This window comes from Haliotis asinina, chromosome 14 (genome assembly GCF_037392515.1).
Source record: "Haliotis asinina isolate JCU_RB_2024 chromosome 14, JCU_Hal_asi_v2, whole genome shotgun sequence".
NCBI lineage: Eukaryota > Metazoa > Mollusca > Gastropoda > Lepetellida > Haliotidae > Haliotis > Haliotis asinina.
In genome coordinates, this window is record NC_090293.1 from 6,212,345 (window position 1) to 6,225,783 (window position 13,439).

The 13,439-nt window shown below is 37.6% G+C and overlaps 1 protein-coding gene across 1 annotated transcript in view; it reads left to right on the top strand.

Moving 5' to 3' along the window:
* LOC137262038 (rho family-interacting cell polarization regulator 2-like) overlaps positions 1-13,439 on the top strand; it is a gene marked incomplete at its 5' end in the record, with an annotated part of 81,138 nt that overhangs the window by 42,127 nt on the left and 25,572 nt on the right. Inside the window, one exon of the mRNA XM_067799830.1 lies at positions 9,680-10,004. Within this exon, the coding sequence (XP_067655931.1) occupies positions 9,680-10,004 (325 nt within the window). The remainder of the gene's footprint in view (positions 1-9,679; positions 10,005-13,439) is intronic.

Below are 13,439 nucleotides of genomic sequence, written 5' to 3' on the forward strand. Positions count from 1 at the left end.
CATTTGATGCTAATGTAAATGTGTGCTAGACCTTGGTGGATAAACCACCATTATGTGTACGTGTGTGAAATCCTTGGAATGGAAGGTTGTGTGGTTGTGATACATCACAAGTCTGTCATCTACCAAGGTGCTGCTCAGCATGTTCAAACTGACCAGTGTCCATGGTATCCATTAGTTGGTCCCTGGCCACTGTTCTCTTGACACCTGGTGGGGCACAAATGTTCAAAGAACTCTTGTCATTCTTCTGGATTTGTTCTGATGGCGTGGGCAATGTCAAAGTTGCCTGGCTAATGTTAGGAACACAGTTTTGCTGGACAAAGTGTTCCAGGGCTGTTGCATGTTATTGACTAGGAATTAGGAACATTTGAGTGTTAAGAAGTGGATCAGGTTTTGAAAGTGTGCCGTGTTTAATGCTTTGTTACCTTTGGCAGAGAGAATGATGATATGTTTGTTAGCTTCTTTATTCTAGGTCAGCCAATTCATGTTGCAGGGATAGAATTAAACCAAGACAGTTTCCAAATAGTGGGAAAGTTTAGAAACATCCCCAAAATGTTTGAAATACTACTAGTCCTAAGGGTACTTATCATTCGGGAATAAAAATTCATTATATATGGCTAGGTGAAATTGATGATGGGGAGGGGTTGGGAGTTAGGGGGTGTCACTCTCATTGTGCATGCTTCTTGATAGAAATCATCGACACTACCTTTATGGACAGTCCCTTAGTGAAATTAGCTCAATGTAACCAGATACTGAAACTTTGTATTCCTGATGATGAGACTGAAACATTTCAGGTGATGAACCTGGCTGTTGTGACTGTGTTATCTTTTGAAATAAGAGGAAATTTTCATGAATCTACAGTTCTCATAGTGTTTGTATATAATGGCTGTTAAGATAAACCTCATTATGACCTGTATCCGTATACCTTATAATAGGTTCACTGATAACATCATCATGTTCAACATCACACAAACAGTGTTAAGATGTCAGCCATTAAATGACCAGCAGTTCTGAAAGTGCTAACAAACTTTTTGATATCAGGTACAAGTGTAACTAATCAAGGCAGTTATCGCCATGTGGCAGTGGTCAATAGGTAAAATAAAGTTTCAGGAAGAGGTTGTCAGGTGCGGGAAAAATAAATTGAGATTCCCTCCTGTTCATGCTACTCAAATTTAGACAGGAATACTTTTGTGACAATCAGCTCAAATTTTAATGAAGAAAAATGTATTTATCCCCATTTACTTAATACAAAATTTCAGTCATATTATGACACACTATTTGTGTGATATCGTCAAGCAGTCTCTTAGAATATTCCTATGTAACTTTGAATAGCATAAATTATGTCACGTAAAACACTCAGTTGCTGTGGTGTCGTTCTTGGAAATTGTTTAGGACCTGGGTGCAGTCTGAAATTTGTCAAAATTTGACACTTCAACTTCAAGCTTTGAATGTTGAAGTACACTGAAGAAGGGAATATTTGTGTGTGATAACCTCTGTACTCACTCCGCTGGGAAGGGCTTAGGCCTTTGAAGATTTATTGCAAATGTTTGAACAAAATGATCCTTACCTGTTTGAAAGCTCAAAAGGTAATAAGGTTGTCATAAACCTATGTTTTCAGCATTCTGTTGCTCTGTGTATTCCACTGTGAGAATGTATCTACCTTGTCAGTCATATCAGTTTTCACACCCAGGAAGTATTTGTCACAAGATTTACAGATATATCGGGTACTTTCCAGTAGTATCAAGTGAAAATTAGCGTTAACATTCCTGCTGATTTCCATAAAAGGAAGTTGTGATCTAAGCGTGTCCTTCGCAGTCTGTATTTGTCAGTCATGTACATATATCAAGTAAACAATAGCAGGATTTAGATAGCTGAGATGTCTACCTACCTATCCCCTATCTCTCCCACCCCATCTCTCACCTGGCCCCACTGATTACAGGTGGAATGTGAAGTACGTGACATTGCTTCGTGCTCTTTGTTTGGTGTTAGTGTTCAGGTATGGCCATATTAGGCCGCACTTGATGACAGTGTTTCATTATTTTTTGTAAAATAATTTAGATATTAAATGTTAAAGAAAATTAGATCATTTGTATTTGACTTTTAGACTGAGATTGAGGTCTATAAGGGTTAGGATGACATTGTCACTTGTCACTATGTGTTAAAAAGTGCATCATGGTGAATATTGTCACTTCAGCGGTTGTAGACTAATGCATAGTCCCTGAATATATGTAAGTTTGATAGTAACTGAACCCATTCAGATTGAAAAGGAGCCTCAGTGGGCTGTGGGAGATTAACCTGGGAAATCTAGACTTGCTTCATTTAGGGCTTTAACACTGAGGTTAGGGCAAAGCTATAGGGAAAATAATGTGGTTCAGGGACTTTGGGACAGACTACAGAGGTTGTAGCACTATTTAAATTAATATATCCCTATAATAAGGCTGTTCGGTACATGGCAAGCCATACTGAGATTAGAATGTATTTTGCAAGTGTATCTTATTTTGTGGTCCATTATGTTTGTGTTGTATGACTGATTCAGTCTGGACCAAACAAACCATGATAATTTCTGTTTAATTTTCTGTTGCTTATTTATCAAATGGCGACAATTTAATCAACATATGTACAGTGCCATGAACTCATTTAACATGGCGGCCTATGGAATTGTACATTGTGTATTTGTATGTAAGTTGATAAATGTGATGTCACTAGTTAAATTATAGTTGTCGGAAAATTGAACTGATATAATGTGTGCAGAGCAGACATGATTTCCAATTTGCCAGTGTTACAATGATCTAAGCTAGACTCACTTCATGAAAGTTATTTATGCTACACTGAAATAACATGTAAGTCCATGGAAATTACGTCAAGTATCCGAATATGTTTTGCATGGGTCTGTAGTTCAAGACATTGTCCCATCCATTCACCATGTCACCTGTCATGCATGGCAGTAAGTTCATGAATCTCCTTGAGAGAAAGTGTGAAGAGATTGATAACATAGCTCTGGAATGTATTCGTCGTGATATTATGTGTAGACAATTATATTTAGACTTTCTGAGTCAAACTGCAGGATAGGTTACCTTGTTGTGAATGAAAGCATTACGCAGGTGATCATGTGACCGATTACACCATGCAGTGCCCGGCCCTGTGTTGTAAGATGTTTATGTGAAATAACCAATGAAGAGAAGCTGTTTTTTATTTCTGAGATTAGATGAGATAATATCAAGTCATGCTCAAACTGGGCTTTTGACATTCTAGAAGTTTCCTGACTTGAACCTGAGATACTGGAAATACTTTGAATTGAAGTAAGTTTATTTGATATTATATTTCGCCTTAAACTTAAGATTTTTGGTAGAGAGACAAATTCTGTAAATTTATTTCTTCCTTTTCACGTTTAACTGATCATTCATTCAATCATTCATTCATTCATCAGGTATTTACTTATTAGGTGGTTTTTCATTCATCATCTTATTCCTCATCATTTATATTCATTTATATATATTCATTCGTTCAGTCATTGATTCATTCATTCACTTTATTTATTTATTTATTTATTTATTTATTTATTTATTTATTTATTTATTTATTTATTTATTTATTTATTTATTTATTTATTTATTTATTTATTTATTTATTTACTTATTTACTTATTTATTTATTCATTCATCTGTAAATTCCCTTATAGTACTATGATTTGAATATGCTCATTCGTTGTTATATCTTTCAGCAATAGTTTTGAAAATAAGTTTTCATAGTTAACTTTACAGCCAAATTAACTGATGTATTATAAGGAAATAAACATACTGTGTTGAAAATCAGAGCTATATAACATGATATATACCCCTGAATGACTATTAACCAATCACAATCCAGTATTTACTAAAGTCATGATAGAACTAGGAAGATATTTGGGAATCAGAGTTGTCTTCTTATATGTCCTGAGTGTGGTGATACCTGCTGCTAGTGCATTATGGGGGCAATATGCCGACTGTAATCCCTGTCAGTCAGTATTATCAAGAGACTGTTGCATTGATAAGTCATATCTCTGAGTGACAGCCAGCTGTTTGATGTTCACGACTTCGTGTTGTCATCAGTATCATAAATAGACAACAGGATTGTCAATGTTGAAAGATTGCATTGCTATATTGTAGTGAGTGTGAAGTCCTCTCGGGTGTTATCACTGAATTGAGTCTTAGATGCTGTATCATTTTTGTTGTATCAAAAGGAAATGTGTTTAATGCATATTCTAATTTACTTCCATGAGTAGATTCTCTGCACCATGGTGTAAAATACATCTTAATATTGTTTCTTGTGATGGCTTCTACACAGCTGTATGTGTCATCTTGTCATATTTATTATGACAGATTCCTGTCCCTGTCTATTCTGAGAAACCTGTTAATACTTTCTGAGCATTCCATATGTGTATTTATGCTTATTATCTTGCCTCTAGAATGGGATTGTTTTTCCTCCAATAGAATTTTGGATAATAATATATATCAAATGCCGAAAGATATACTGTTAGTATGAAATGAGACAGTGCCAGTTTCCTTGTGACAGCTGTTACCTTTTTCAATTAAAATAGGACAGTATCTTACTGGACATTAATGTTTTTGACCTAAAAAAACGCTATTTATTATATCTGTAGAAGACAGTGTTTTGCCTGTTATATACCATCCTGCAAAAGTCTGCAAAATCATGGGTGGACACCACAACTAGTCTTGATAGATTGCCTCCTGTATAGGGATTCATACCTGAACCACCAAGGTGAGTGAGTGAGTTTACTTTTATGCCGCACTCAGCAATATTCCAGCTATATGGCGGCGGTCTGTAAATAATTGAGTCTGGAACAGACAATCCAGTGATCAACAACATGAGCATCGATCTGCGCAATTGGGAACCAATGACATGTGTCAACCAAGTCAGCGAGCCTGACCACTCGATCCCGTTAGTCACCTCTTACGACAAGCATAGTCGCCTTTTATGGCAAGCATGGGTTGCTGAAGGCCTATTCTACCCCGGGACCCTCACGGGTCAGGTGACAAGGGAGCACTTTAACCAGTGGACTATATCATGCAACCCCCTAGTATATGAAGGAAGGTGTGGTGACGCCAAGGTTTACTTTGTGGAATTTAGCGTTCTTGCCATATTGGATAGAGCAAGTAACTGCAAAGAAGGGGTCAGTTGCTGTACTGAGATGGTATTTACCTGGCTGCGTACTACACAAACACCACACATAGAGGCTGAGCTATCATGGACAGCCAGTTCACGTCCAGTGTCACCTTCCTTCCCTGCAAGAATAGCAGTGAGCCCCAGATCTGATGAGGACAATCTGTAACTTTGTCGGAACTATTTTGTCGCAGTGTGGGCTCCCATGGCCATCCTTTGTTGTTTGTGTGCAGGAATTTGTCCTTAATTCATTTGGGAGCGAAAAGAATTTACATGACAAAACACATTGCTTGAAGTGTAACTCCCAACATTACAATAGTTGCTGCCTGTAGTCCCGGTGGCATGTTTGTTATTTTGTGTGTAATTAGGAACAGTTTAATTGGGGGATGAGTTTTTAACTTGGAAAGTGTGACTCCGGAATGAGGAGGGATGTCAGTTTGAATTTTAGATCAACTGAGGACATTGTCCCAGACATGATTATGTCTGTGTTTAGTTTTAGTCGTGGTTACTCCAGGTTTGATTCCTCATAATACCAGACCTTAGTGTTGATTGTTGGATTCTGTATCTCAGAGAAAGACGGTAGGTTCAATATATTAGTGCAAGTTCTGTGTGACTAAGTTTGTTCTAAAATTGGTAGAATTATTTCTACTCTACTTGGAATAGATGTGTGGCAGATCTGTTCATCAGAGTCAACCTCAGAAATGACAGACTTTGAGTGTACTGGACCCTGATTATGTGTGGATCATTGCTCACAACATCAATCGCTGTATTGTCTCATTATGTACAAGCACCTTCTGAATAGCTAGAGTATTTGTGTGAATGAAACAAGTAGATTATTTGATGAAGAATATAAGGACAGTGTATGATATTCCCTTGTTTCACTTATTTATGTCATTCCTAAGAAATAAACAAGATACAGCCACTGTTGTGCAGACAAATGGCACTTTCCCAAATTTCATAAAAATCTTGTAGGATTTTGTCATGTCTGTCATCAGTAATGTTTAATGTTAGATACACCTACATTTAGCATGTACATATCACAGCCCCATGCAGGTGACTGTTAAACCATACACTCTCACTACCCTGATACTCATGTATACGTTGCTATGACAGTTCAAGCTTGAAACTGCTTGAAACAGCTATGGGACATACTGATCAATGAAGTGAGGTCACATCATTTTGAAGTTTGATATTGCATACACATATTCCACACAAACAGTGAACAATGGAATATCAAATTCTATCTGTGTATCCCAGGATTAATAATAAGTGCAAATTGATTTTCTGATCAATACATGGTGAACTCTGTCAAGAGAGGATCTTGTCAGTCAAACCAGATTTCTGCTTTGCCATAAGCCTGACAGGCACTGGTCAAAATAGCTCTGTCCTTGGTTAAGTACTGACCACTGAACTTGGATGAACGAAGACTCCAGTTTGAACAACGCTGCTGTCTGACTCAGGTGTTTAGCATGTGGGCGGAGAGCCTTCATGGACTGTAAACTGGGTCATGCAAGCCTTCACGGACAGCATTCTGTGGTTACGAGTTACTATTTCCTGGTTCCTGTATACACCCTGTTGTATACCCATCGTATAACGCGTGTGATAACCACCCATGTTGTACCAGTGATGATTGTGTTGATTAGTCACACTGGGAGATTCTTGTGGATGTATTGCTTCATACTGGAGTGTATCGCTGTACGTAACTCAGTGTGTTTATGTAAACAATCGTGACTGGGGGCCTTGAAAAGCCCAGGAGATAATGGTAAACAAAGGCACCCGCCATTCAGCCACTGTAATTGACTTGAATAGGCTAGGTATTTGAGTCATTCAGGAGGAGCACCTGGTATATACACTGCCACGGAAGTGTGGACAGGTAGATTTCAATTGGAGGTGTGATCATTCACAACTGACTATAGGTAGATATGTTTTTACAGAATATTCTGGTTGACAATTTTGAACATATTGTATTTAACTTTCAAATGAATTAAATCTATCATTCTTAGAAACATGAATAAGATTACCATTTATTCTTACACCTAATTTGTATCATTTTGTAACAATACAGCTGAAATAATTTTGGATTTGATATTAACTTTTAACTTGTTCATTTCTATAATTCTGTATTCGCCTTTTTTGACATTATGTGTATGATATTAATATTTCTGTTTATCCTTTACGTAAATTATTATTTCAAGCAATATTATTTTAAGATAACTATTATGTTTTTCAGTGTTTTGTTAAGAAAATCAATTTTAAAATGATTTTGAAATAGTTGACAATTATTTGAGCCTGTTGTGCCATGGCTCTTTTAAATATTTTTCTGGTATTTTGTAATGATTCTGGGTAGAATGTTCCAACTCATGGGAAGGTTATTGTGAACCAAATGACTGGAGTACATAGCCCTGGACAATGGTGAACGAAAGGAATTTCTGCGGCTAGTCTGTGTGCGAGTGGGTGGTGCAGCTTGTTTGTACATTGACGATAAGGAGTGACACCAGTTTGTGCAGGGAGGGACTCACAGTGCTCCATTAATACTGTAAAAAGAAGCATTAGTCAAAGCTTCGTTGTTGAATATTTGTCAGAAATTTATTAATTCCATCAGCAGAGCGGTCACTTGAAGTCACTTGAGTTATTCATAGGACAGATGCGACAGCCCACATGTTCATGTACTGAGCACAGCATGTGTTGTCATGTACTTATTACTTATTGATGACAGATGTGTGTGATATGCGACTTATACCCTAGTTTTGGAGAACATGTTTTTCATGTACTAAGTAATGTGTAATTTCAAAATAACCCTTCCTTCTCCTCTCCTGCCAAAACAAATTAAGAATAAATAGCATATAAAATAAAATAAAATATGAAATTAGCTGAACATTGATTAGGTTCAGAGATAACAGAATTATCATCATGATGAACATCAGAATTAACTTAAGAATCATGAGAAGTATATGACTAAGAGCGCAGTAAGGGAAACTGTTACCCACGTCAACTGTGTTGAAACTATGTTGATTGGCCGAATTTTCAATATTGATAGAGAATGGGGCGCACACACTGCCAGCCAGCCTATGTATCTTGAATTAGACTGTACAAGCACCTGCCCAGAGGTTCTAATTAGCTGTCAATATGTTCAAGAATATATTATTATCAAGGGTCTGAGACCTTAGGATGTTTATTCACTGCAATTATCAGAATGAACTTTTGTCGTATCCGTGTTTTGTAGCTTGGACTAAGTAAACAGGGCTGTTAATCTTGCAAATGTTTGTGTTAAACACATGGCATTTGTATCAGATAGTAGGTATAATGCAAACATTGTGTCCGTAAAAGGTTGATTCAGTTGGAAAGAAACATGTACATTCACTATTTATTAGTGTCACATGTCACCGTGACCTTCATGTGACAGATCTGGCCCAACTTGTCGTAAGAGGCAACTGACTCGATCAGGTGGTCAGACTCATAATTTGGCTGACATGTATACCCATTGCATAGAACGATGCTCATACTGTTGACCACTGGATCAATCAGTGTACCACATGCACCAATTCCTAATGACTACTTTCTTTGAATCTGTTCTAATGACTTTTTTAAAACAAAATATGACTTTTTGAAGAGCCATTAGTTTCTTCAGCTGTTTTCTAGTGTCCTTTCTCCATCAACTTAATTCTACAACCTTCAGAAACATCACTTGGAGGTTACTTTATTTGGATACTTTGTTATGACGTCATGGCAGGTGGACAGAGTGCACCTGTACTGCACTCAGTAGGCAAGATTAAAAGTGCAAGTGCAGTGTCATGTCAAGCGAACATTTTTTTAAACATTTTATAGAGCGAAGGAAAAAATCCTGACTAGCAGTTGTAGCTGTATGCTAACTGCCTGATGCACAAATATCATTCCTCACTACAAACAAAATGTGACTATGGGTTTTAGATTCAGGCAATACATTAGCTGTTGGTTTGAAATCAGATATCTTACCTTGACCTTTTATCTCCATGTTTCAAAGATAAATATAAAACATGGTTAATTTCACTCACTCTTTCAGTGATGTGTTGTCATATGAGGTATATCATATATCAATAGAGAGGATATCAAGTAAAGATATGTAATAATATTCTCCATGTTTCATGAGGGTCAGTCTTTTTATCTACTGGTTAAAATGTTTGATTGTCGCACACACCTCACTCACTCACTCAGACGTTTTTAGCTACTTTTATTGTTGAATATGGCATTCATGCCTTTTGGATATTTGTTAATGAAGTATATGTGTTGATAATGCTGGTAAATATGAATGTGTTGATACTGATGATAACGATGCTATCATGAAGCTCCTACCGTTACATTGATCGCCTCAAGCAGGCAGAAGAATGTTTCTTATGTTTAAGTCTTCATTTGTACTGCATGAGGAAGTTGGTGAATGAGGCTCAATATGGCCGTCCTCCATGTCGAATTTCACAATCGCTCATTATTGTATGTATTGCCTCAGTATCAGTCTACCTAAAATTTAACCATTTATACTTATTTTCAGATCCAACATCCTCAATGACTCGCAAGACACAGCCGTCCCGACATGAAGACAAGATGTCGCTGAAGCAGGAGCGTCCTGCACGAGCCACATTACCAGTTGCCAGGAGCCAGTCGTTCGGCGGGATGTCAGTACGCTCCCAATCTTCCTCATCCTCGTCCACGTCTGTGCTGGGTGACACGATACGTCATAGTCCCAGGCTGTACACACGGCCCCAACAGACGAGCCGAGGATTAGGATTCAGTTTTCGTAAATCACCAAAAATCCCCAAAATTCCAAGGCCAAACAGAGCTCTCCTGATGTTTGAGAGCATGAAAAAGGGTATCAGGTAGGCCCTATGTTATTATTTATGAAAAGCAGAGGTCTTTGCCCTCTATACGACAGTGTTATTTGCCCTGCCATCCCTAAGTTTGGGGTTCAGTGAAAGTTAAACCATGTTAAGAGCAGTGATTTCACAACTTAAGGGAATCATTACAGCAACCTTGAACCTCCCAATGGGGATAGCGTATGAAATGTCGCAAGTTCCACTCAGGCAAACAGAGAAAAAAGATGTGGCATCCCAGTGACGAAAAAATTGCATTTTTGGAATTTAGAGATGAGGAGTCTGTCTGTGCATACTTTGAAGTTTTTCAGAGCAGACCTGTTAATTTTGGAACAAGACAATCAACTGTTGTATTTTTTAAGCCGCAGTGTTAAGAAATTGCTGGTGACATGTTCGATCTGTCTTGCATGTTCTTGAAAGAAATCATAATGCACAATGTTGAAATATTTGAACTTGTGTTTGTGAAACCTTGAAGGTGTCGGTCAAAAAGTATTATTCAAGCCAGGTATAGTTACAGAAAGATATCTGGTCTTTAATCTAAACTACAGTGTTCTTCAACTAAATAATTGTATAGTTACAGTTAATAAACAGAGAATTTGATTTTCACTACAAAATGGAATATTTTTCCGATATCAGAAAACAGTTTGAACAATGTTAATTTATATCAGTGTGGCTTTAGCATTGATAGATTACAAAATCATTCTTTTAACTTGATCATTCATTCACTTAGTTATAGCGTCATTAGAGGGGTGTTTCTATTTATTATCTATATATGGGCCTCAAGGTTGTACACATACATTCATCCCAACACCCAGGTTTTTATTCTACAAGGAAGACAGGTTATTTCCAGGGAGACTCCCTAAAGCCAGATCAGTGATAAGTGGATGATTCATGATATCCGCATTAGCGAGACGAGTCATGACCACGGGCCTTCTCGGCTCACTAATCCCACACGTGACAGATTATATTTAGCTCTCATAAAACCCCACTGATACCTCATTGCTAAACTCTGTTGTTGACAGTCACTATTGTTTGTTTGTGTACTTCTGCGCCTTGGAATTGTATTGTAGTGACCGGCTTGGGAGTGGATTAAGGAATCTGGATGGGGAGGGCTGGGTGTGGAAACTGTAGTTTGAGAATATGACTGGTCAACTGAAGTATTTGAAATGAGGTCTTTAATTGTGCGTCATTGTTAGCAATTTTACATTAGTTGCTTTTCTTTACGGTTTATCTCAGTGGTATCTTCCAATGTGAAGAAGTCTATTGCTGACATTTGTTATTGCCTCTAATACTCTAAACTGTGATGACATTTATTACATCTCATGAAAACAAACCTTGCTACACATACTGATATCAAAAAATTATTCTTCAAATGTTTAATAAACCTCTGGCTCCTATTAGTGGGAGGTATTTGTCATGTTTCTAAAAGCAAAAGCTACTTCCCTTTCAAAAGGCACTTATATGAAACAACTACTAGTCTTCATTGAATAGCTACCATATGATATTTCAGGTTTTAGGCTAGTGAATTATGTTACCTTGGCTTCAGACACTTTTCCTAGTGTATTTGATTGAAGTATAGCATTATGGTTTGGTCCTTTTGGAAGATCACAATGCAGCGACAAATACTTTTTGTATTTGGTAAAAAATATCTAGTTTTGCATGATCCGTCTTTTCATAAAACTTGCTCCTGCCTCTAACATTTTTTACTGTGTTAGGAAAGGATTTTGTGACCTTGTGCACAGCCCATGTTGGAAAATAAGTGGTGGTCAGTATGGCTTCAGGGCCATCTTTTCATGGTGGCATTGCCTGACAGGTCACATGACATGTAATCATTCAGATCATAACTTTGATGGAATTGGGATTTACTTATGAACTGTAACGAAAGTCGACCTCCCTGACCAGTCAGTGACAATTGTTGAAAACACAATTATTTTCTCACTTACTTGAGGCGATGGGATAGCCAAGCGATTACAGTGTTCAACATGTGGAAGCCCCGGGTTCGATTCCATACACGAGTACAGTGTGTGGAGCCCATTTCTGGTGTCCCTCGCTGGAATATTGCTAAAAACGGCATTGAACCAAAGTCACTCACTCACTTACTCACTCTCACTGACCTGTCTATTTATATACCGAGATGAAAAGTGGATGTGTAAATATCAACAGGAACTTCAAGATTGATATTATAGTGTCAACATTGCAAACCTTGTAAACAAAGGCAGCATTTGCTGGGAGATCCATGAACGGTTTCCTGTTAGGCGGAGGAAGGCTGTGGTATTGTTTAAGAGAAGATTTAGGGAATTTTTCTCCTTCAGACAAGATGGAGGTATGGTAAGATGTGGATAGAACTTAATCTAGTAACAATATCTTGTGAAAAACGTGTTTGGTACATGCGAGGGCTTGCTTTGAAGGTTATTTCAAGTCACCAGAACTGTTGCCATGTCATGGGATCAGCTCTTGTCACATGGTACAAGCAAGGACTGAATTGTATGTCCCAAGATTCGAAGAAGATTCGATCAGTTTCATGTTGTCTTTCATTAATCTTTGTGTTTACACAGGAATGATTACATGAGTAGGATTTGAAAATTGTGCAAATTGCTTCTCGACATTCTGAAATTCAGGGTCACATATTGTAATCTCGGAAATGATTTATGCAATGTTTGTGAATATTGTACCTCCAGTGCATTACTGTAAATCCTGTACTTTGAATGTTGTTACACTGTAAAATGATGAGAGGTTCAGCCGACTCCCAGAAACTATCTGTTTTAAGATGTACTTGAAATTGTCTTAGAAATTATTAAAATGTAAGGCTGGTAGGATAGCCTAATGGTTAAGCGTCCACTTGTCACACTGAAGACAAAGGTTCAATTCTCAATGTGGATATGATGTATGAAGCCTATGTCTGGTGTCCCCTTCCGTGATATTGCTGGAATATTGCTAAAAGCAGCTCAAAAAACATACTCACTCACTCTTTCACTCACTCATTCATTCACTCACTCACTCACTCATGTAAAATGTAAAGTACTGTTTCTGACGACCAAGCCAACACATCTGTCTTGTCTTGACCTGAATTCATTGTCACATCTATAACTTGTAAGAAAGACCCCTAAAAATGTTTAACTTATTTGTTAATGTTGTGATACTTAACACGGCCATGTTACCCGAATTACATCTGCTTTGACAGGGCTAACAAATTGGCCCAGTTTTTCACAGAACACACAGTTTTCACAGTTGTTCACAGAACACTATATCAACCAGAAAGGACTGCCAGACACAAGATGTAACTATTTTCATGTTCCATCAAGACCTTCTTTACTTCAGGCTTTCATCTCGCACTCAGCTGACACAAATACACTGAAATCTTTTTCAAATCGGGATTAAACTAAACGTGCAGAGTGTCCATGTACAGGGCTCAGTGGTATAGCTGGTATGTGGCTGACAAAG